We start from the raw sequence: 25,164 nt of genomic DNA, 5'->3' as shown, positions 1-25,164 counted from the left end.
TGCTTTTTCTGCATTACTTATGTAGAAGTCAGGGCTTCTTTGAAGTAAGAATTTGGCTTTGTTTAGGTTCTGTTGCTCCAGTGCAGTAATTTGATGGGCACAGGTAGAGAGGTGGCAATGCTGGAGGCTGACAAGGTGAGTCACTGCACTGGTGTGCACTTAATTTAATGATTCTGCACACACGGGGGGAAAGAGCGAGCTTGCTGGAATGCAGGGAAGTGTCCTTCAACAATAAGTTAATTCCAGAGCAATAATTTGAAGAATCTTTATTGAAACATTCAGGTAAGTATTTAAAGAATGAAGCTCATTCCAACAAAACTACTGATTTAACATTTCCAAATATAAAAACATTAAAAATTAATCTTTGTGGTGATAACTTTTATCCCCAACAAATTACTCTTATACTTCATTGCACTGAAGAAACCACGGAGGAAGACTAGCCAACTTAATTGCTTTTGCACTTTAGAAAAAATTGCACTGATTTACATAAATTACCCCAAAATTACCCCAGGAAAATTAACCTTGTTCATGGCATCCCAGCCCTGCAGGCTTGAGAAGCTGAGAGTCAAATCAGGTGCCAGTACAATTCAAAACCTTCAAAATTTGCAGATTATCAAAGTAAGTCCTACTACCACTAGAGTCATTATGGTGTTAAGGGATACCTGGGGGGGGAGGGGAGAATGGAGGGAGGAAAAAACCCAACTGGAGCAAACTATAGTACTTGTATCCAGTTCTAGAGGGAGGGGAGGGTTTGTATCACCATCAGGTAACTTGGGGAAAGCAAATGTTGCCAAAGATGGCTTTTCCACAAGAGGCTCTGAAAATTTGCAGTGAAGTGGTTAGGATGATTTGGGGGAAAATGCTTTTACACATTGGATTTTGATTTATTCAAAGCTTTGCTTGTGCATTAAGTAGTCCCAGACACTCTAAAGTTGTGCTGTGTTGTAAATAACCTAAATAACTTCTTTTGAGTCTGTACAATTCCTACCATAGGTAAGTTACTGTTATTCAAAAAATAAGTGTTGAAACCATCACAAATGTATTGGTTTTTCAAGCTTTACTACAACTGTCTTTAAAAATACACAACAGAAAGAACCCCAGTTACACTGCATGAACATGTTCAGTATTTGGTGTGTAAAGGCCATGCAAAGGAAAGTAACAGTGCCTTGTGCTCCTTCCCAGGGCAGGAGCAGGAAGCTGGCCAGGCATGCAGAGGCACTATTGCTTTCTAGAAGGCTGAGAACTCCCTAACTCAGTCCCCACCATAGCCAGGGCCATGGCTGGGGGGGTGAAGTGGTACAAGTGCAAGAACAAAGAGAGGATGGTCCAGCGTTCCTTAGTGACTCCCATCCCTAGGGCACCTGTCCCTCCCCAGTGCCCCCACCCCACGGCTCTTGGGCAGGGTGTGGATAAGGTAACAGAAAAGAAGCAGTACAGAACTAGGTTGACTGCGGGAGATGTTTTGCAGGAGAGGCTAAACTGAATTTTAAATAAAGGTGAACAACTGGCAGTTGCTTGTTTTTTATAAAGTATAGTAACATAATTTTATAATTATTGGGTGCATGGCTGAGTGGTTAGTTAGCAACTGTTGTCATGCGTGGACTCCTGCAGGAACGGTAACTGCCAAGTGTTTTTACAAACGTTCATGAGCACTTAATAAAGTTCACTACAGCTTTGGTGACACCAACATGGAGAGGATTAAAGTAACTGTAACAAGTGTACAATAAGACAAATCTCTGTCCCAGCGGAGGGAATGTGTATTTGTGCAAAATGCCAGTTAATAAGTTCCAGTAGTTATTACTGTACTGTGTGTGGCACTGTTCACATTTTCAATGCATCACTGCCACCTTGCCTCCCTGGGCAGGGGCTTCCTCGGCACAGTCTGAAATCCACACTTTGGATTTTATCTTTGACTTGCTTGGTCCTCTACCTTGGTGCAGTCTGGTGGCAATTTGTCACTGTGAATGTCCTCAGTGTCTGTCTTTGCCTGTGCCACCTCCTTCTGCTCCTCTGCTTTTTCCATCTCCAAAGGTCCTTGCTCTTGGCCAGGGGAGAGAGTTGGGGGTCTCTGATCCATCTTATCCAGTTCATCACAGTGGCTGATGGAACTGGTCTCACTGAACCCATCAGAGCTTCTTAAAGACCTTTTGAAAGCTTTCTGACCTGTGAAGAGTTTGAAGCATAATGTACCCATGGAGGCAGCAAATACAGTGGTGTGCACAAGTTCAGTTTCCAAAGGAAGTACTGGAATTTTTTAACAGCAGAGAAGTAGATTTTGTTTGTGTGCTACTTTGGACCCTGAACATAGCCCCCACTCCCTTGAGTTACTGACAGGTCTGCAAAGTAATAGCACCTGTTACTGTATCCTGTGTATGCAGAGACACATAAAACTGAGCTGAAGCCAAGCTGCCTGCACACAAACTGAAATCATTCCAGGTCAAAAAACTGCACTGAAAGTCATAGGCTGGAAGCCACCAGCCCAAAAGGTGAGTTAAAACTGGGGTTCCTGCCAGGCAAATCAGCATTAATTACTAATACAACTATGCAGAGAGTGCCATCAGTTTAACAGATCTTTACCTCAGAATGGATTCGGCCACAGAATGTTTGGTAGCAAAAGAAATGCAGTTGCTGAAGTACATGGCTACATGTTATTATGCTTTTATTTCAAATAAAACTTTTGGATTGTTTACCTGCTCATTTTTAAAGCTCAATAACCTCATAATATTCCAGAGGAAGATTCTAGACTTCATGGACAGTTGTCAGTTAATGGGATAACTTCCTGTGGTCCCAGGAAGAATGTGTGGGGAGAAGACAGCTTGCGGTAGTATTGCGTGCCATGTGTACATTAAGGTTTTTAAGGTGGTAGAAGATGAGCTCTAGTTCCAGATGTTATGAAAGATGGAAAATCATGTGGGTCTGCCTCTGATGGGGAAGTTTCGGAAATTAAATTTGGCCACAGAAACTTACCAGGAAGTCTGTGCTTTGCAAGGCTGGAAGTGGGAGTTGGTGGTGGAGTGGTGCCTGTTCCTTGGGCCTTTGATACATACATAGATTCTGTGGATTCCAGAGAGCCTGCAGGTTAAAAAAAGTAAGTTGACTAAAACTTACTTCTGAAACTGCAAACTGCCACATGGGGGTGATGCATTTCTGAGAACCCAGGGACTCGAGTGCTGAGACTTCAAAAGTGAATCATGTTTCCCCTCACGCTCATTTCACAACACTGCTACACTCCATAGTCCCCTTTCCTTCCTGCTCTGGGCATGTGACATCTTCCCAGCTGCAACCTGTGGAGTGGTGCACTTGGAAGGGGTATCTCAGCCATGCAGGGTCAGCATTCCCTGAGGAATAGACTGTTTTCTGCTCTAAGAACCTGCCAGTTGGTGCATCCAGAGTCCGAAAGGCCCTGAGCACAGCCCGAAGCTTTCCCTGCAGGGTACAGACACACAGTGGGCCACTGTCCTGGGTGTGACACACACTCTGCCCAGGAATATTTATTCCTATGACTGCCACAGTATTTTTACAGTGAAAGTTTATAATTTCAGGAAGTATTATGTTGGTACATTGGTCTCACTGATGTAAAAGCTTATAGGCTTCCTACATCCCCAGACACAAACTACAAATCCGAGAGTAAAATAACAGATTGTACCATTCCATTTACTACTGTTTCCCACACAGCCCAGTAGATGCCAGTCCCCAGCTGGCTTTAACATGTTCTCCAATTGCTGGACATGCAGTTTAGCACACAGACCAGCACTTATCAGGATGGCAGCAGCCAGGCAACATCCCAAATCAGGATTCCAGGCAGGCATCCTGTTCAGGGGCACAGTGGAACACGAGTGCCCTGGAAGCACTGGAGAGGATACACATGCACTCATGTGAAGAGCAGTGTGCTAAGGCCAAGCTACCCCCAGCTCACGTATTTACAACCCCCAAACTCCTCCAGCATATGCAGCCAGAGGTCACAGCAATGATTCCTCTATTAATAAATGCCCATGTCTATCATGGCCTTTTTTAACATGATTCAACATGCAAGAACAAAACGTAAACTGTACAAGAGAGAGTAGAAGATTCTTACTGGGCATTACAGAAATAGTGCAAAGCATGTTCTTATACATCCTGAGGGTGATTATGTCACTCATGACCAAACCAGTACAGGAACTGTGCTGCAGGTTCAGTACCGAACTGAGCAGTCCCAATGACATGGCTGCAGGTGCCCTGAGCCCTACCTGCTGTCAAATTAAATGTCCTTCCCTTGGGCGAGGCTTGGAAGGGAGAAAACCAGTTCAGCACAGAGCCCACCACAGGGATCTGTCGCAGCAGCCCCTGCAAGGCACAATCCAACACTGGCTGGTGAGAAGAGTCCCCCGGGGGGACAAGTTACCTCCAGGTACCACAGGGCCGGTGTTTGTGGCCTCACCTCTTCCAGCAGTCGTTCTTCATTTGCTTTCTGAAGCTGGAGCTGTGCTTCCTGTATCCCTTTTCTAACAACTTCAGTCATGTTTTCCAACAGCTAATAAAATCCAGAAATAAGGACATATATTATTTGGACTTGAAATTGTCTTTTTAGCTCAGGTTTTCAGGATGGAGACAGGGTAGTCAGATATTTTTCTAATTTAAGACAGTATGTGACAATCGCTATTTCATTATGACTATAAATTAAAGAATGTACATGTTGACTGCAAGATTTTTAACACATAAACCCAGAGAAAATAATGTAATTTTAAACAGGAATGGTACTTTTTTTTTTTACACTTAGAAATGAGCCTGTGACCCAAATTCTTTGAAGACCTGCTTAGTGTATAAATGTTCCTCAGATGAATGTCTGGGAAGAATGTATAGAGTACATTTTGGTTCCTAGAAGCACCAAGGACTTATATCAGCCTCACAGTAACAAGGTACGTGTCAGCCTGTAGGTTCACGTTGTTTTTCTGCTCTCATAAATTTAAAAACCAGCTGCCACTGATCCCTGTGGCAGCCCAGGCCGGCTGTGTTCTATGCTGCAAAGGGCAGGCAGTTTACTGGGACAGCTGCAGGGGCAAGGAATGAACCCAAGAAGCTACATCTTCCTTTGTGCAAGACAACTGCCAATTTCCATGTATTAATGTTGGTTTTAATATTGCACAAGGACATGCACTTCCTCCAAAATGCCAAACGTCAGCTAATAAAAGAGCAAAGAGGAAGCTGCTCCTGTTCCCTGGGGGAGAGACCAGCCAGGAACTGACCCCCAGGGCAGCTCAATACCCTGGTACTCCCTGGCTAGAGGAAAGAGGGCAGTGGGGTGGAATTCAGAGTATCAGGAAGAACCACTGTGTTTTCTGGCCCAGTCAAGGTGTTTATCTTCAGCTTTGGTCCTGCCTTTCAGTGCCTTTAGTGCATGTCCTCAGGGCAGGCTGGACTGATGTGGGTTTTTTCTTCCCTCTTGTACCAACCCTCCTCATCTGAGTGGGGCAAGGGGCATTCACAGATGGGTTCTGCTTCCCAGCTTTGGATCAAATGATGAAGATCCACAGGTTTACTGCGGCTGGTTCCAAGGACTGCACCTTTCTGAGTCTTCCACTACTCTGCTCCTTCAGGATCCGAGGGGCCCATATCCAACATTCAGTTCCAACCTCTCCACTACAACAGTTAAAAAACTGAAGGTGCTCTACGGGCAAAGCATTCCTCATGTCACCCTCCACGCAGAACAGGGAGTCAAGAGTGGGCAAGAAGTCACTGCTAGAAAAAATCTCACTGCATATTCCCATGAGCAGAAGTAGGCAAAGGATTTCTGAAGTTCTATTTATTTTTGAGATGATAAAATTAAATGCCCAACACTAGCAGAATGAAGGGACAGATGTAATGTAGGTCACTTAAGAATTCAGTTTTAGAGAACATCTGGAGAACTCTATTCAGGTAAATGCTTTGAGAAATAGGAGTTGCATCATCAGCTTTATTACTTCAATGTAATTTGTAATTTCTGGGTTTAAGACACCAATTTAAAGTTTTTCACACATCTTAGAGCATAATCTTATCTTAAAGATGGTATATAAAGAATCTCAATCCCACCACATCTAGCAGTGAAGAGAAATACCAGCTCACAATCAACCTACACTTTCACTTTTGTTTTTTGACAGCTTAAAATTTGAGTAATAAAATGAGGCTATTTCAGTACTACTGAAGTTTTTCATTAGAACTGCACATAGGACCATGAACACAAATCCAGACATCCTCACAATATCATAATCCATAATTCTCCACAAGTAGACACAGATTATTCCTTCCACAGTAATTAAAACTGTTGTGGGCAAGCACAACTTCTACATTCACAATGAACAAAACCATGTCCTGAAGCCAATATGGAAAGGGAGAAAAAAAGGTGCTTCAATGTTTTGTGAGTTATTAATACATACTCTTGAATTTTCTTCAATTTCTCTGCCTGTTGCTGCAATAGTTTCAACCAACTCTGACACATCCAGATCCTCCGTGACCATGCCAATGTAAACACAGTTCTTCTGCCCTCCGAATTCCGGACCTGGGGACACAGGAAGAGTCAGGTCTTTGTGGTGAACAAATGTGCAATCCTGCAATGGCTGCAGCGCTTGTGCTCATGAATCTGGAAATCCCAGTACACACTCCCCACTCCAGTACCTAAGGGCAGCATCTGTGTGGCTACAAATTATGCAGGCCAAGAAGGTTCAGTTCTGGGGGTTTTCAAAGACAGAAAACATAACCTGAGCAAGAAAAACAGTGGATATTTTATACAGTCAAGGAGTTGTATAATAAATACCAGTGTTGAATATGCTTTAAACTCTTTAACTCTGCCATTTACAGGTTATTTGGTTCCACAACTGCAGGGCACTTAATTTCTGACAGCTGATCAGAAAAAGACCAGAGTTCTGAATACTGAATTAATACTGTTTCAGCTATCATGTGGCACTGTGTAAATGTGAAAGTGTTGCTAATTATCACAAAAGTCATCTGAAGTGTTTAATCGAGCCACAGAGAGCAGTGAAACCACCAGTGCCAGTGGGTTTGGAATGAGATCTGCTTTCCACTAGATCCAGCACTACTTGAGAAGGCTCAGTTTACACAGAGGAATCCTGCAGCTTATATTCTTTCTGACACGGAAACCCTTCTTGGTCTAGTTGCCCATACATCAGTTTTCACAAGGATTTCTGAGAACAGTGCACCTTGCTCACCTAGTGAACACTCCCCAGCTGAAACAGGGGGGAGGAGGAAACAGTTACAGGTGTTCCTTCTGCAGCAACCACATAGGCAGCAGCTCATTCTGCATTATAATGACCTATCAAATCATTCTAACACAGCTAGGAGATTGACTATTAGCTTGAACAGAAGTTCTTTAAATACTGCAGTTACCCAAAGAAAAAGTGAGATCCGACTCCAGTTCATTTAACTTTTTCAGAAGTTCTGTATTGATTTTTTCTAGTTCTTTTTCTTGTTTATCATCATTCTTCCCATCACAGTGATGGTTGTACCTTCAAACCAAGCCAAGAGATAGTAATTTCACTTTACAGTACATACAGAAGCACCTACACATTTAGTATTTGTCTACAAATTCCTGTATTTTACAAACAAAAACCTCAGAACATTACAGCTCCTACCAGCAAGTTTATGGGCATTTGGCACTGGGGATTTTGGAGTGGGCCGAGCTTGCTGCTGCAAACTCAACACAATAGATTTCTAGTTGCTGTTTTGACTATACAGAATCCTTCCCAGAGGACTGTATCAAAGGATCAGAACACAGACTTGGAGGGTTTATTGAAGTCTATTCAGCATATCAGTGAGTGCCATTATAGATAAAAAATATAACTTATGCTTGGCTAGAGACAGTGAGATGCACTTGCTCATGACATATCCCACACATACACACACAGCCTTCCAATGTTACAACTGGTGCCCAAAACAGCTCTTCAGCTTTTCTTTAAGAAATAATCAAAGAAAACAACTTTATAAAGGCAATTTTCTAAAAAGCTTCCACTGGGGTGCAAAGCCAGAAAACAATCAGGAAATGAAACATCCAAATCACCACTGAAGAGACCACGTAGTCCTGTCTGGTCAAGCACAGTCTTTGCAAATACAGCATGAAGAAAATAATTTACCTCACAACACCTAATCCTGGCCAGCCAAGATCTTCAATATATAACAGGCCAACTGTTCTTCTCACTTCTTGCTCAAATTCCTCTCTCAGCTGCAGTGTGCTTGTCAACACCGGTATCTTCATTTTTAAGCAGTCTACCAACTGATCAATGTCTTGTATTTCAGTTCCTAAAACTACAGAGCAGAAGTGTTAGTGTGTGGCAAATGTGATGGATGTGACACAGATGTCTGAATTAAGTAATTTGTAAAGGAGCCACTCTGCAAGTTAATGACAAATACAATTTACAGATAGTATTAAATATCTTGTTCTATATAAGTAGGTTTTTGGGTCAGTTATCTATGCACTGATACATCAAAATGAAAGGAAGTAAGTATTTTAAAAAAACGTAATAAAAAGGATTTTCTCATGTTACAAACAAATAAGGATATGTTACAATACCCTTTTACATTACATCAGTAGCTAGCATTACAAAAACCTACTAACATCCTTTTCCCATAGCCCAGCTGCTCATGAATTAGCTTCCATGCTGGTTTAAAACAAAACATCACAGCATCACCAAGTAATTTTATTCTAAAATCTGCTGTTCTGTGTACACCAGGACCCTCTCACGTGAATGTCAGCTGTTCTACAGCCTAAGCCCCTCACCCCACACAAGCCTACAGGAGACACTGTGCACCCCCTGAGCCCTGCACACTGCTCTGTGCATCTGCAGAGTCTGAACTAAGAGTAAAACACTGCGGGCTTAAACAGGAAATTTAAGACACTTTCCAAAACACAGATTTTTTTTTTTTATAAACAGCCCCCCCCCTCCACCAGTAATTATAGAAAACCCTAGAGGCTTAGTAAATAATTATTCTAGCTAAGTAGATGTATTTTGAATACAAGTACCATTGCAGTGCTGAAACACCTGTGTAGAAAGGTCAGGCATCTGGTGTTCAGCAGCCGAGAGAAGGAATTTAAGTGCTTTTCCTAATTAACTGCTTTTCCTAATGAGTTTAAAAAGTAACCAGGAAGTCTTTCTCTGCAGAGGTAATGAGGCAATGTCACCCATAACAGCAGGGCTCCCACTAATGCACCCAGTGCTGAGGTACAGCAGAATGATAAAGCTGAGGTGGTTTTGGTTTGTTTATAAGAAAATCCTCCCCACAGGAGAATATTCTGAGGAGCTTCTTCAGCACACCTGCTTTCACCCCAGGAAATTGTTGTACCATTCCATAGCAAAGCCCAGCCTGCACAAAGGGCTGACTGGAGTGAATGTTACCTGCAGAAGTCATCAGGGGGCTGAAGCGCACGCAGGTGCCTTCATCCTCCAGCTCTACCACATCGACTCCAGAGGCAGGAACCAGCTGTGCCAGCTGCTCTCCCAGCTGCAGGGACAAGGCACAGTTAGGGAACTGGACAGAGCATGGCTCCTGCAGGCCCTGCCTCAGGCTCTGCCACAGCTCAGGGAACAACATGTACACAGTTTTCTCTCAAAATCAGCTCTTGCACCAAAATACTTCACCCTGCGGGTGAGACAACTGAGTTTGACAGCTGCTTAAAATAATGAAAATTCAGGATAAGCTGCAAGTGTTATGAGTCAGAATTTTCTGCAAAATTGCCACTGCCATTAGGTGTGCCATGATTACTGCACAATGGAGCCAAACCAGCCATATGCTCAGCCCTGCCAGCACAGGCTTCTAGAATTAACTCAAGAGCTGGAAAAGGCAGCTGTCTGTTCAAGAATACAGTGGCATTGGCAATAGAGCATTTGGCTGATTTAAAAGAATTCTAGTTCTCACATATTCCCACTAGACCAGGGGAAAAAACAACAGCTTAAGATTCAGGAATTATTTCAGTAGTAATAATGTGTAAAATGATCAGAAATGTGAAAGCAACTTTGCTTCAGAGTAAATTAATCTTTTAAATAGCCATAAGTTCTGCAAAGGAAATCGGATCAAGAATACTTTTCAAAATACTCTAACAAAGGGTTTATAGCTCCTGATGACCCCCTGAACCATTCCACTGTCACTCCCCTAAAGAGAAAAGCATCCATTCTTACCCACTGATTGAAGGTGTCATAAATGTGCCTTTCGTTGCTTATTATGGGGTGCTGAATAGTTGAGGCTTGTGCAGCATGTGAGGTCTGATCTGAATCCAAAGACACAAGAATCACAGAAGTGGATTTTTATTTACTTAATTAAACAAAAGCCAACCTAAAATTTAGATAAAAGACAATTACATTTCCTAGATAATATAGCACATCTACACCATGTACTGAGCCTGGAGAAGATGAACATGGATGTTTTTGTAAAGGTATGTTGAACATGATAAACACTAGAAGTAAAACAGAGTTGAATGTAACAGCTTTAAAAAAAAAAAACAACAACAAAAAAACCCAAAAAAACCCAAAACCAGTAAAATAATTCTGAGTTTTAAGGTTAAAATGCTCCAATGGAAATACAACCAGTATTTTCACAAAGCAAAATCCTGTCACAGTAGGCTGCAATACTTAATACCTGTGACAGCATTTCCCGAGCAGTTCCTAATGTGTTCTGCTGCTTTTAAAATTATTGCAACAGTAACTGTAATCAGTAAACCACAGTAACAGTGGTGCTTGCCACTAGCTACAAAATGTTTGAAAGGAACAGAAAACCTAAACAAAGTCTCTCCCCACCAGTACACTCAAACCCAGCCTGCAGCTTGCAAGAGACTTCCAGAATCTGCTCTCAAGATCAAAATCATATGCAAATCTTCTCACTCAAGAAGGCAGAAAATTACTTGTTATGAAAATTTAAAACACTGCAGTCTGTCTAAAAAAAGAAGCTATCACGTGTATGATTTGTCACAGATTATGACCAGCATTCACCACCTTTTTAAAAGCACTTTACACGAGTGAACTGCACTATATCACATTTATCCCAAATTCATTTGGTGACTTACTAGTTTAAAATACTGTATAGAGAGGGCTTTTTTCCTTGTTGTTTGGTTTTAAATAAATCACATACCTCTATTTGAATATTCCTGGAAAAACTTGAAAACCACCACTGGTGAACTCAGTTCATCTTCAACCTTCAAAAGAAAAAAAAATATTTTCCCCTGTTTTTTTAAAGATTTAACACCATGTATAATTCCTCACACTGCTAAGCAAAGCTTTAGCTCTCTTGGAAATCACCCCAGAATCATTGGGAAACATCAACAAAGTTCCAGCAGGAAAAATAAGATTGTAATTGATCCTGCTTTGGATCAGTTTGGAGAAACAGACTGGGCTACTTCTGGAGACAATCTGAAGCTACATTCACAATCCTATAAACGCAGGATTTCTTTATGTTGAAAGGTAAGTGATACAGTAACTTGAACTCCCAAGGCCATTAATACTCTACAGCTTACTCAGCAAACTGACTAAATTTTCTATACATCAAATATCAACTAAAATTCAGGGGTGGGGGTCAGCAAGTAAAATCATCAAACCACAGCTGTTGGACAGGACATCTCACAGAAACTGAATTTGGAATGAATACATTAGCTGTAATTTTTAAACCTATTTCTGGTGTAAAAACTTCAGCTGGGATAATTTTTGTGTACAATTTCACAGGGTTCACAATATGATCTCTACAGCAGGGTAAGATGCAGCCAGAATATATTAGAGACACTTATGGAAACTGGTTTCATAGATGTATTACTGAGCAAATCCATGATCTAAATGCAATTAAATCAAGCTCTGAACACAACTTCTGGATGCTCTTCTGCACTCCCCTGAGTGCAGGAGTACAGAACAATGGAACAAACACGATCCAGAGGTCACACACAACCAAGCCATGAGATTTCACTGAACCCTAACTGGTTGAGATTTCACTGAACACCAGAACTTAATTAGAAAGATCCCGAGCGTCTTCAAAACAACAACTATGATTTAAGAAATATTTTAAAATAATTTATTCTAGTCAAAGTTATTTTTATCATTTAACAGGCAGAAACTAAGATATACAACCAAAATATTAGAAGTAGACTGTACCGAAGTTTTAATGAAATCCAGGTTTTTCAAGTTTTCCAGCAGCCTTTGACTCTAGAAGACCAGAGCAGGAGAACAAATGGAGGAGAGAAATACACAGTTTTAGAAGTGGAAAATTATTCTGACAAACATGAAACAGCCACTGCCACAAAATCTTAAAGACTAATGATACTGATACTCTTTTAGGTCTTTCATGCCAGTAGCTTCTGTACCTTTAAGAAATAATACTTTGCATATAAGCACTGCATTTTGTAAGTAACGCATTATATTGGACCTTAACTTTTACTAAAGTAAGGATTCCAAACATAGTGCACACTTGTACCTCGAGAAATGTTTTGAAGTCCTTTTTACTAAAAGTAATTCACTATTACTTAAATCAATACGATGCCAAGTAGAATAGGAAAATAAAGTCTCTCTGAAGAGCTTTCAAGAAAAAATAGTTAAGAGAAGTGACAAAAAAGGAAGTGATTATGTTACTTCACTGTCTAGGAAGAACAAAGACTTTTTTTTTCTCATTTATAAAAAAATACATACAATCCAACAGTAAAAGCACATCCCTCCCTCAAACACTTTCCTGTGCTTTCATCATGTGTGTGACAATATGAACCAATGTTATACTGCCAACAACTGCAGTATTTTAGTTGAGCCTTCTGCAGCACATCACAATAACCAGAAAGATCTGTCAAGAGCTGTCATAAATCACTGCTGAGCTGTTGCTCACCAGTTGTGAGGCATGTTTTATCCTCTCCACAATGCCATCGTGGCCCAGGTACTGCAAGGAGAGCCACAGTGGTAGGGCACGGAGCTTCTCCACGGGCTGGCTCGATGTTAGCCCCGCTGCCAAGGACTGAGGAGGAAAACAAACAAACCACTGTTAACCTCTCCTCAATGCTGCCACTTTTGCCAGCTTTGGAAATTATACTTTAGATGCTTATGAAGAACATGGCAGCACACTGATCAGAATCAAAATTCCAGGATCGTGAGAATGGTGAGTGGGAAGCTGAACATACCAAGGATGGATCCTCATGTCTGTAGAGTGTCACTGCAGGCACTGCTGGGAGTCCCAGCCAGGAACCCAGAGTCAGAGTCATGCTGTCACATTTTGTAGCAGCCTGAAGTTTATTACAATAAGCAGAATATAAGCCATATCTATTTTGATTAACCTTACACAAGCACATTATTAAGTTTCTAGATACAGTGAAACATACCAGTACAGAAGAGGAGACATAACCCAAAGCCAAAGTTGCCAGATTCACACTGGAAAAAAGAAGAGAGTTTAGCATATATTAAATATGTATTAAGAGACAGCATTTTAATCTGCAGTTTAAATATTTCATATGGATGTATAAAGGGAGATAATTTTTTGTTCATATATTTTTCATTAACAATGCAGGAGATGTTGCTGCTTGTTATTCCGAGATTGAAAACCCAAAAGTAAAAATCTACTTTGATCTAAAAATTTTCAATCCAACCTTTGGTGAAATCATCACCCAAGGTCCTATCCATAATTTAGCATCAATTTGGTATCAGAAATAAGTAGTACGCAAATATAGCTATTCCACAAAATACCAGGAGAAACAGTCTCTATTTCAGGCTCAAAAAGTATAATCTTAGAGCAGTGGAGTCTTCATTGACATTCCAAGTTCTTGGAATTTCTTTTACTCTTGGTTTAATTCCCCTCCCAGTCCTGCTGCCCACTGCTCTTGCTGCAGCCTTTTTGACAACCTTAACTGAAGTGTCATTCATTCTCCCTTCTCATTCTCAGTAACCTCTGTATAATGTCCTTCCTGACTTGGGTCTTTTTAGGCCTCCCTGGCCTAGAAGGTCTTTTTATACATATTTCAAGCTCTTCAAAGCAAGGGCAGATAAGATTACCATCTGAATAAAAGTAATCACTAATATGTGCTGAAATTACCTTTCCAATTAATTCTTCCCGGGTATGTAAATCAATTTGTATCTCACAATAACAAAATTATAACCATATAAAATGCTTCCTATGACAAAACTAAAGTTGGCTGTATGGCTGTATGGCTCTCTGTGAGCTGTCAAATTAGATGGTGTCTATTAATCAGCCTTTTAAATGAATGCAGTTATAGAGAAATAAGTCTCCAGTTTCATACCCTTCCACATGAAGCCACATCTTGTACTGCTCACAGAGCTCCTTCAGCCGGCCCAGCTTGTCCGTGTGCCCAGCACCTGGAGTCCCTTGAACAGGAAAAAGGCAGTGACAAAGGATCAGCCTGCAAACCAAGGCTCTATAAAATGACCCTCTAGTACTGATTAACATCTCAGATAATTTTCCAGGTCCCAAGCAAGTAACAGTAACCTCCGTCATTTGTACTTAAAGCAAATTTTGTACATGTGTTTAATTAACTAGAAGAAAAATATCATTTTTCAAGCTAAAGTTGATGGCATATCCATCAAAAAATTCTGAAGTGTTAATGTGAAACTGATTTTTAACAGGAGATGTGCGCTCACTAAAATAAGTTATAGTCATATTAATAGATCAACTGACATAAGCAGAACTGTAACAGTACAATCCAAATTTAAACCAGTTAAATAAAATCCCCTCTGGACAGGTAATTATTGTGTGGTCATTAAGATATTTCCTGATATTTCTTGATATGCAACCACTGAGCTATTTAGGAAAATACATATATATATATTTTTTTTTTTTTAATTGTATTCATGAAATAGCATGGGGGTTATTGTGATGGTTTACCCACAGCACTTACCAGCATTGGCCACAAGCAACAAAGGCAGTTTTCCAGACTCAACATCATCTTTAATCACTCTGTCCAACAAAGCAACATCCTGGTATCAGTAAGAAAACAATATGTTTGTCAAACACTGAATTGTTTGTGCTGAATTGGGAAAATGCATTAAGATTGAAAGTGAACAGCATTCTGAAGTTCTGAAAGGAAACACTCTCAATGGCTTTGTTTGTGGCTTGCAGTTTCTTCTTCTCAAAGGCAAAATAATCTGAAGGCCAAATAAAGTATTTGTGAAAAATAAAACACAAATACATCACATAATTTGTGAAAGTACCCCAACTCCTCCTATTCTAGAAATCTTGCACTAAAAAGCACTTTACTTAAAAGCCATTAAAATATTTTGCAAATGACAAGACCAAGATACAAGCTGCTTTTAGAAAGTTTCCATGTGTGATTTGTACAGCTTTAACACAGAAGACTTAGAGGTTGAAAAAGTAAATATATTAACAGCCTTTCCTAACAACATACTTGATATTCATTTAATGAGGCTTAAAAACCAACCAACCAAAACACAGAAAGAGCTCTTAGGGTAGACAAACTTACCATTTGGTGCTGAGATCCAAACATAGTGTTACAGGGCACACGGCACATGCAGGAAAGGGGCAACCCTAGCTGCAATAGAAATTATGGAATTTCAATTGAGAAATATTCATTTCACGTGTTCACAGAAATACAGAGCGACACAAAAACCAGTATGACAATAGAAACCTCAATATTACATTACAAATTAAGTTTTCTGCTAAAACTTATAATCAAATTAATAGAGAAAAAGCACAGGACAAATTGTGTATGTTTGGGCTCAGGTCTATTTCACATGACCAACAGCTTATTTAAAGCACAATGCAATCTAGAAACAATCACGCATTTTTAAAGAAGTTAGCACGCAGGATCCTTTCACTGGAAATATTCAATTCTCTTCCTCCCACTGTATCACTGCTGCAAAACACAGTCTGTAGATAAAAACTCAAAGTATTTTTCTCGGACAAAGGGTTTTATTTTAAGTGTAGGGTCCACTACAGCTGAGGTTATGCCCAGTATGGATTCTGCTTCCTTTGCTGTTATTTCCACCATGAGGAAAAATAAGTTGTCAAAATCACCAAAGCTATGCAGGCAATATGAAGCCAGGTAGGTTCTAGTTGCAGCTAAACCCCCCCTGACTGACTTTACCTGATTGCAGAGAGCTTGGCCCAGGCCTGTTCTGGCTGCAGAACTAATGTATATGACAGGCTGCTTAGTGTAGAGCACATTAAATCCCTCAAGTGTATAATCTTCATAGCGGGTGTGAATCACAAGTCGACAGATTTTTAGGAGACCTTCACGATCATCTTCATGATAATAGGCTGATCCATTTTCATACCTGCAAGAAAAGCCAAGTAAATATGATCAACAAAACCAACAGTCAGTTTAGGGACTAAAATAACACTGAGCAGCAAAGGAGCTTGCCAGAGGGTGGAGAAGGTAATAAAAACACTTCTATTTTCCCAGGTTAAAGCAGATTAAAAGAAAACACTAATGAGACAGGTTGAGATTAACAATGAGAGAAGCCTAGTATGTATTTTCATTTAGATTCAGAGTAAGAAAGAAAAAACATGTGGGTTCCTTTAAGACTGTCTTCAGAGAGTTCAAAACCTTGCTTACTGAGAGTTGAGCATGGGAGGAAACACACAAAAGGCTTCATTCTGGTTTTAACACAGATGTAAATTCTGGACTGCTAATTTTAAAGACAATGTAACCTGACATTCTTCAGGCTAGGTTAAGGTTGTGTTTCAGACCTTCCAAGTATTTCTAAGTTTGTGGGACAGTGGTTTCTTTTGTTGACATCCTCAGAGCAGTCACATCCATTTTTAAACATTATCATTACCTTCTCACACAAGTTATTCCCAGGGACTCACCTGAAAAGCCTGCAGAGCCAGAGAGTAGTGTCAGAGAGGATCCTTGTTGTAAGTTTTCTCAGTCTTTCCCTGTCCAGCACAGATATGTAAGCTGCCAAACTATGTCCCAGTAGAGCCATGTGACCCTGTTCACCAACATTTTGAAGCCTGCAAGCCAGAACAGAGAAACAGCTGACCGACTACAAGTCACGGACATTACAGTAATATAGGGTTCGGGGGTTTTTAATGTAGAGTGACAGAATTGGTTGACATGCAACTTAAATTTTAGCAGAGAGAAGTGCAGTATATCACAACCACCCTCCTGTCATTGTGTATGACACACTAAGGTGCCAGTGCAGACAAGAGCACTTCCCTTTGCCCAGCTGCTCACAGGAACACCTCTTGCTTTTGAACCAGCCAACATAAGCTGGAACGAAGCACTTTACCTGCTCTGGGACTTGAAAGAACGTTAAACTCTCCTATGCACAGAAAACTCAGGACACTTACTATTTTTAGAGGCAGAGCTTTTCTTTGACGGGTTTTTTTTGTTGGTTGGTTGGTTGGTTGGTTTGGGGCTTTTTTTCTGGTTGGTTTTTTTTGTTGTTGTTGGTTTTGTTTGGATTTTTAAAAAATCTTGAACATGCTTTTTGAATGTTAGTTTTCAATAATCTTCTGCAGATCAGTTAGTACTATTTCCATTTTGCAGAAAAATGGAAACAAATTTTATTTCCTTTAATTTTAAAGTCTACAGAGATACAAAATAAAAATCTATTGGTATTCAAAGCTTTAAGACTTTCTGACTTAAAACAACTTTCAGAAAGTGGAAAAAAAATGAGCTGTCACATCAAAAACAACTCCCTTATATACCTCAATTTAGTAATTAGTAATGAAAGCTTTGTAATTTTAAGAAAGCCAAGCCTCATGCACTATTCTGCTTCACTATACAATGTAAAGTGCCTTTAAAAAGTTACCTGGTTGCACAATATTTTACACTTTATATACTAAAATATATAGAGAAATTATATATACTGAAACATACATAGAACTTAAAACTAAGTAAGTTCTATAGTGATCAGAATATAACAAAATCAGGTGTCTTCCAAATACAGTACCTGATATTGGCCTTACCTGTAGGACTGTGAAGTTTCCTCTTCCTCCTCTCCATGCATTAGGTTCTGAACTAACTGAAGTATGCTCACCATATCCTGGCCACTGGGAGAGGAAACAAAACCATATTAAAAAGACACAAACAGGTAAATACCAGCATCTAAAAGAAGCCATGTGGGACACTGCACTTTTACTGAATGCTGAGTACAGCAACAAAAATGGTTCCTTGGTCTCAGAAAAACTGATCACAAAGATGAGGATGCTGAATCAATTCAAAACTCTACTTGCTTATAGTAGGAGACTCAGAAAAACAAATCTATTGATATCTGAAAATTTGGTCTGAAAAGCCTGACTTGCCAACACTGAATTCTTACTGCTACACAGCCAACTAAGGTAGCAGCTAAGGATCCACATCTTGCTTCACGTGAAGCAGCTTCAGCTCATAACTCAGCACATCTCTTAAACAATTCCCTACTAATCTCAGTTTCTGGCAGACACAAGCTACGTTAGACTTCTGACATGAGACAACATGGTAAAACTGGAAAGGATCCACAACACCTCAACTTTTATAACTCCAACTAAAATTTACAGTAGTGTAGGAACTTATATTGACTGTTGAAATTGCTTTTTATTCACAGAAAAGATAACTCAGTGTCTCCACTCAAAAACAGGGTTAGTTTCTGCACAGCAGAGACTTTGCAGTATTTTCTGAAGTGCTAGCCTGAGCTCCTGCAGGATCTCCTCCCACAGAGGACACAACCTATTTAAACCTTAGTTTTCAGGTGCAATGGTCTTACCTGCCTGATGCACAAGAGCTCTGTTTAATTGCTAAAGACAGCTGCGCTGAAAAGGTGGGAGGTTTCTGGGTTTGGGATTTTTATTGTTTGTTTCTTTACTGTTTTCTACCTTATCAGTCTCAATTATTTTTTTTTTTTTAATCTGGGTACTTTTTTCCGACAGAAATTTGTTTACTTTGAGTCTCAATCACCACTGTAGGCAACAATACTTCATCAGATTCCATGAATTCAAAATTTCAGTCACCAAGGACAAGTAATCTCTTTTTCTCCTTTCTACATGAGAATGAAAATAGTTGGTATGATTATAGTATTACTTTTTTTCTCCCCTATGTGAGTATGGGAAAAAGTTTATTATGATGCCTGGAAAATGTTAATAGTTCCATTAATACAAATTGCTTGGAAGACAAACATGCCATGTGTAGTTTAAGATTTTGAAAAGAGCAATATCTAAAAACTGTTGCTGCCTACCTGCCTTGGAGTGGTCCAGGAATATCCTTCCGTGCATATTTCTTTTCATTTTCCTCCTCTGCTTTCCTAAGTTAAAGACACAAAATAAACTCTGTATTTAGTTTGTGTTCTGTAACATCAAATACGTAATAGACTTTGACTTGCAGAAATACATACTGACATGTATCTATTTCACTAACAGGTTCAGGAATAAACCAGATGAGACCAACACAAAAGTTTTGTTCAGACTGAATTAAAAAGTTCCCAAGTTGTTTGGGTTTTTCAGTTCTTTAAGAGAAAGCTTAGAGAAGAATCTCATATATACAGGAATTAAAAATTACTTGCACTGCAATACTAAAAAAAAAAATCCTACCTTTGAAAAACAGACTTGTTGGACTTGTTTTGAGTATTAGAGAGCATGCATAAAAATGCACACATTTACTTTAGAAACCCCATCATTTGAGAAATAAAGGTGATTTGTATAGGTGTAAACTTCAGAATGACAATATGACTTTAAACTACCAGGAAAATGACGGTTTTTTCGACTTAATGTCAGTGACACAAATAATCCTCCCTTCAGCACAAACAGCTGTAGTTTTTTATTGTATCCTTTGCACACACCTCTGATTGTCTTCCAGCATCTTCATTGCTTCGTTCAGATTCTTCCCCATTTCTGCTAGAGTAGGGTCCACCATCTTTTAGGAAAAAGATAGCAACTTTAAAGAAAAGATCAAAAACCACTTTTCTTACTACTGTCTCTACAATCTAATAAATCCTAGAAGAGGCTAAAAAGTCGAAATTTTGCACCTAGAAACACAAGAAAGTATCTTTTGAGACTGCCCTAGAAAAGAGAAATAAAATGGCACCATTCCCTGCCATTTCCCCAGTAGACTTTTACAACAGTAGTTTTCAAAACAGATGAGAAAACACCTAACCCAAATACTCTTTTAAACCTATTTTTTTGCTATTTCTGGTATCTTTAAACCAGTTTTTAATTTTAACTTATTGGAGAAATTCCCTTTATGTAGACAAAAGAGTAAAGCTGACCTGTGGCAGGAGACAGGCTGACATGCAGCAATTATCCTCCAGCAGCTACAGCCCTCCAGCTGCACAGAACAGGCCACTCACTGCTGTAACCACAGATATTGCCAGGACGGAAATGTTTAAAAACCATGGAACTTTTTTGCCCTGAACCAATGACAAGCTCAAAGTATTTCCCAAAGAACTGCTCTGGCTTTGAAGAAGTGTCATTCATAAACTTTAACCCAAGAGGCCTGGCAGAAGTTTGTGACACTGACACAAGACACCTGGACAGGAACATTTATCCATTTAAGGATTAGATGCCTTTTGAAGCTTCCAGAGAATGTGGAGGTGTCATCTGGCAGAGCCTGATTTACCTATATTTGAAAAATAAATATACCCCAACGTGATGGTAGAAGGCAACACCACTGCTAAGCTCCATCACATCAGACAGCAAACCCCCCTGAGATACTCAGGTGACCCCGTGACAGAGTTTCTTCTCCCTACCTCTGCATAAATTCAACACCAAGCCACCACCCACATACCAAAGACTCTGGTGGTTACCCCTGCAGGCTGCTGCTAAGGTTGGGGGGGGCAGGGGGAGGGACAGGGGTTGTTTAAAGAAAAAAATCCCACAGGCAAATGCATTCACTCAGGCAGATGCAGACACAAAAACAAATTTAATCACAGAAGGTAGCGGGATTCATTTACATGAGGATTTTACACAATTTTCATCTGGAGGACTGATCAAGAAAGGAGAAAACAAATTAAGTTGAGAGTTACCATATGTTCAAAGAGTGATTTTAACCAAATATTTTGAGATTTAACTCACATTATAGCAAGTGGTAGGTGGCTGAAAGAATCAGTAGCCAGGTACGGGCACCAGTGATCAGACCAAGACTGACAATTCTCTATTCTGTGGCTTTGGAATTGGCCAGTAACAAATGTTTGGGGGAAGAACAAAAGAACAGAGCAAGTACTGAGTAATATTTTCCCATCAAAACTGCCAGAATTCAGCAATAAATGGGTTTTTACACATTTACACTGACTTGTACAACATCAACTGAGTATGAGGGCCACAACTTGATTAAGCACTGAGTGACAAAGTAGTACAAATACAAAAAGTTCAAGACCTCATCACAGAGATTAAAAAAAACCCAATACACACTGCAAGCATTCAATACTCAGAAGAAAACAGATATAATCAAAGAAAAAATATAAATTTGATCTTTGGCGATATGTCCACACATTTTGACTGGTTTCCAGAGTTGTACCACGTCAAAGAAACTCTAAAAAGAAACTTCTAGAAAGAAGTTTGGGGGAAAAAAAAAATCAGTTTTGCTCCTGCAAGCCCTTAAGGGAGTAAACGATTGGACTAATCTACTGATTGTGACTATCTCACATAATTTAATTCAGGCTGCCATAAAACATCATCAGTGGCTGGAAGGCAGTTATTTGTTTGAACCTTCCTTAGCATCACATGCAATTATTCAAACAGATGTGTTGTAGATGAGGACTTGAAATGTAGAGACATTACAGAAAGGGCTCTGAGCTGCTTTTGTTCACTACTTACAAAATTCACCTGCTGAAATGACATCAGATGTTAAAAACTGCACATCCCTACCTTGTGACTCATCCTGTCTCTTACTAATAATTACACACGCATGAAACCCTTCTGCCAATAAGCTGGCAGAGTAACTACATAAAATACAGCTTCAAAACTCCTAAGTTACACTAAGCTCCAAAAAATGCTAGGAAATCCACAGTGTCTTTGAATTCTGATATGGGCTGAATTGGAAAATTAATCCCTTCTGATTTTTTCCAGTTGCTAAGTGGCTATGCAGCAACTTATTTTCTCCTCTGAATTATGGAAGGAGAAAAAGCCCACCTTTAACTGCTGCATGCTGAACTTTATATATGCTCCTCCTCTGCTCACATTAGTAAGGACATGGAGGTGGGAAGCAGGACACTGCTTATTTTAAGCAGCAAGAAAAATAGGTGTGGCAAAGTTGCAGCAACAAACCATTTAGTTAAGAAAGGTTTCCGAACACACTTTAATAACAAGAGCAGTAATAAACAGAGTATTTTTTTCACGGTCTTGAACTGTTTTTGAAAATGACTCGGGAGGAGTTCTTGAACACTCCCTCCTGAACCACAGGACAACACATGTGTTTAGGAGGTTAAGCAGCTGCAGGAAGTTTCTGCACTCAATCTTTTCCCTGGATCACAGGCAGCCTTTGACCAGGGGAGTTACAGGACATGCAAATCCTTCCAAGCTCTAAGGAGGCACCAGCCATGGCTTTTTCCTTCTAGGTGTCCATTCAGCATCCCAACACCTCCTGCCTCCTTCAGCCCCTCAAAGACCCTGATATACCTCAGCCTGCTTTGTCTTTTATCATTCATTGCCTTCAAAATGTATTAATCCAACTCCCTAAGGTTATCCTGCAATAGCTTTGATTAGTAGTCACTCCCCTATTCTGTAGCTAATCTGTTACTATTTTATTAAGCACTTTGAACTGTGTACTGTTTATGACTTTATAGGCAGGATGTCACACCTTGGAGTCACTTGGCAACTGGGGAGAGGATAAGGGGCCATTTTCCAACTGTGATAAGACTGAACATTAATTGCAAATTCAGAAGGAAGAACATTGCTTCATATGCCAACGTTTTACAATATTGATTTTTCATGTCTGTAGGCTGTACTCCTAATGAAATAAAGGGATGAATTTTAAGCAGTTCCCACTATGTTATTATAACTGCCTGAAAAGAAAGTTTTACCATCAAAACCCAAAACCTCTTCTCAATAGTAAATTAATCTCAAACAGTATCAGCATTCTTCAGCCAAAAGAATATTGTGTTTATTCTCCAGGGTAAGAAGAGTTTAAGATAACAAAAAAAAGCAGACACTTCACGACTGTTTGGCTTGAATAAAAATGGCACTGTGTCATCACAAGGCTTCTGCTCATAGGTATTTGCTCTTTTAATCTTTATTATTCCCCTGACATGCACCAGGACCTGCATGCAGCTCTGCTGCCATGAGTTTTCTGTAAACTTACCAGGATGTTGTGGTAAACAGCACAGTAACAAAAGACAAGAGCCACAGGCTGAGCAAGAAACCAAAACAGTTTTTTTCATGTTTAGGGAAAAATACTGCTGTAGAGACAGCAAGAAGTTACAAGGAAAGAATTTACACTATTCTACCGCTGACAAAGTCACCTAACTTGAAATGTTAAAATCTTTCAGAAGATTGGTCACTTCTATCAAAATCTAAATGGGGGAAAAAAAATAGAATAGTTCTGTTAAGGCAAACTCCTGAAATCTAACACAGGCTTCCTGAATTATTTAAATAAGTTCAGCCCAACAAAAGATTTCTGAATTTCAGATAAAATTAACTGTAATTATATCACTTATGACACATAATATTAATACCTTAAAAATAATAATAAAAAAAAAAATCTGCTGAAACAAAGTTAATTGGCAAAATCAAGCCAAGAGGTTTTTGGTGTGCACACTTGTGTGTCAGACTCTACAATGGTTTTCCTTGCAGTTCTACTGTGCAATGTTTTCAATTCTCAGGAAGTTTCTCATCTGCTAAAAAAAAAAATCTTTTTCCATTTGCAAGACCCTAATGATGGCAGTCACTCAATGTCACTGCATTACAGCTCATCAGGTGATTGTACCAAAATGGTTATGAAAAATACAAAGTTGTAACAAATGTTACTACAAGTTAAAATGTATTTATCACTGGCATCCTGATAAGCTACATGTATAAATACATGGCAAGGAGCGAATCCATGGTTCAAATAAAAGTCTCAGCTCTATTATCATAATGCTTAAATAAGCATAAGATAAGTGAACAGACATTCTCTGCAAAGAAATGCATCCCAGATTGGAGGAATTTCAGATATATTTGGGGAGAAGACTTCTGACAAAGCATGCTCAAGACTAAGTAAAATGCAAATTGTACAGATTTACCACAATCTTAACCAAAGACTACTCCAGGAGGGCACTTGCTGCTAAATATCTAGAAGACCATAATTGTATTATGGCATTTTATTATACAGAGAACTAGAGCTTTTATCACAGACGTGGAAAAAATGATAAGAGACAAAGTAAAACAAATTATAACTCTTGACACGTATCTATCTGCATATTTGGAAAAATCAGACATGCAAGTTTTTGCAGACCATTATAGACGATTCCTTACAGAAGAATAATCAAAACATGGACTTTTTAAAGGTATTTCATTCTCACAGTGTGCTTATTCCTTCTTATGATGAACTAGTCAAGCAAAGCTTTTAAGAACTTGGTCAGTACTACACTACTTGCTCTGTACTAATGCACCTTCTTTAAATAACCACATATCATACTATTACTCTTTCACTCCAGTTCATAGAGACCTCACTCCAAGCTATTCCAGTAAATTTTACTTATATAACTAAAACTTTTCATAACAAGCAGGAGCCACTTCTCTCAGCACAAGTAAAGAACCTAAGCTTTTAAACACTAACAAATACTCTGTAACAGTATATTCTTCATGAAGCTTGTAATAAATATATCAAACTTTTTTGCCACCAAGCAATTAGCCACGTCAGAAGGCTACTTCCTGAATTTCCCAGCCATCTTACTGGAGCACATCCCACTCAAATTTCTCTGGACCATCCCAAAGATCACATAAAACCGAGCATGCTGGATATAGTAAATGACGCAAGGAGGGGCGTGTGCATGCAAAGCCTTAAGCACACAAAGTACTCGTTATTCCGGAGGCACACTGTCCCCACAGCAAGAGAGCGACGGGGCCAAGCTCCGGGAGCGGCAGGACCCTCGGGCAGGTGCCGGCCCCAGCGCAGGTGTGGAGCAGCCTCTGCCGAGTGCGACTGACTCACTGTGACAGAGGAAAACAGGCTCTGTCCGGCACTCACGGCATTACAGAGCCAATATTTGCTTTGTACAGCGAGTGCATTGGGCAGAAACGCCCAGGGCAGCAAACGCCTCCATTTCAATTTTTAAAAATGGGTAACATAATCATTTATTTAGTAACATTTCCTCTCCTATCCTG

General features: G+C 39.7%; 1 protein-coding gene across 3 annotated transcripts in view; it reads right to left on the bottom strand.

The window, feature by feature from the left end:
* Window positions 1–249: 249 nt before the first annotated feature.
* PDXDC1 (pyridoxal dependent decarboxylase domain containing 1) overlaps window positions 250–25,164 on the bottom strand; it is a 26,541-nt gene continuing 1,626 nt past the window's right edge. The window contains exons 2-23 of one of the 3 annotated variants that reach the window (XM_008633534.2): window positions 19,707–19,780; window positions 19,107–19,172; window positions 17,863–17,946; window positions 16,756–16,902; window positions 16,031–16,220; window positions 15,407–15,475; window positions 14,825–14,903; window positions 14,210–14,294; window positions 13,298–13,346; window positions 13,100–13,201; window positions 12,811–12,936; window positions 12,093–12,143; window positions 11,086–11,149; window positions 10,140–10,228; window positions 9,360–9,465; window positions 8,100–8,271; window positions 7,357–7,475; window positions 6,390–6,511; window positions 4,418–4,510; window positions 4,227–4,323; window positions 2,968–3,072; window positions 250–2,163 (exon numbers count right to left, since the gene is read on the bottom strand). In XM_008633534.2, the coding sequence (XP_008631756.2) occupies window positions 1,904–2,163; window positions 2,968–3,072; window positions 4,227–4,323; window positions 4,418–4,510; window positions 6,390–6,511; window positions 7,357–7,475; window positions 8,100–8,271; window positions 9,360–9,465; window positions 10,140–10,228; window positions 11,086–11,149; window positions 12,093–12,143; window positions 12,811–12,936; window positions 13,100–13,201; window positions 13,298–13,346; window positions 14,210–14,294; window positions 14,825–14,903; window positions 15,407–15,475; window positions 16,031–16,220; window positions 16,756–16,902; window positions 17,863–17,946; window positions 19,107–19,172; window positions 19,707–19,780 (2,349 nt within the window). In that variant the 3' untranslated portion in view covers window positions 250–1,903. Of the gene's footprint in view, window positions 2,164–2,967; window positions 3,073–4,226; window positions 4,324–4,417; window positions 4,511–6,389; window positions 6,512–7,356; window positions 7,476–8,099; window positions 8,272–9,359; window positions 9,466–10,139; window positions 10,229–11,085; window positions 11,150–12,092; window positions 12,144–12,810; window positions 12,937–13,099; window positions 13,202–13,297; window positions 13,347–14,209; window positions 14,295–14,824; window positions 14,904–15,406; window positions 15,476–16,030; window positions 16,221–16,755; window positions 16,903–17,862; window positions 17,947–19,106; window positions 19,173–19,706; window positions 19,781–25,164 lie in introns of those variants that run through there. The other 2 variants (XM_017734232.1, XM_017734233.1) reach the window with 2 other exon arrangements.

This window comes from Corvus brachyrhynchos, unplaced genomic scaffold (genome assembly GCF_000691975.1).
Source record: "Corvus brachyrhynchos isolate BGI_N302 unplaced genomic scaffold, ASM69197v1 scaffold5, whole genome shotgun sequence".
Classification (NCBI taxonomy): Eukaryota; Metazoa; Chordata; class Aves; order Passeriformes; family Corvidae; genus Corvus; species Corvus brachyrhynchos.
Note: the sequence above shows the minus strand (reverse complement) of the source record. Positions and strands in the feature narration are given on the sequence as shown.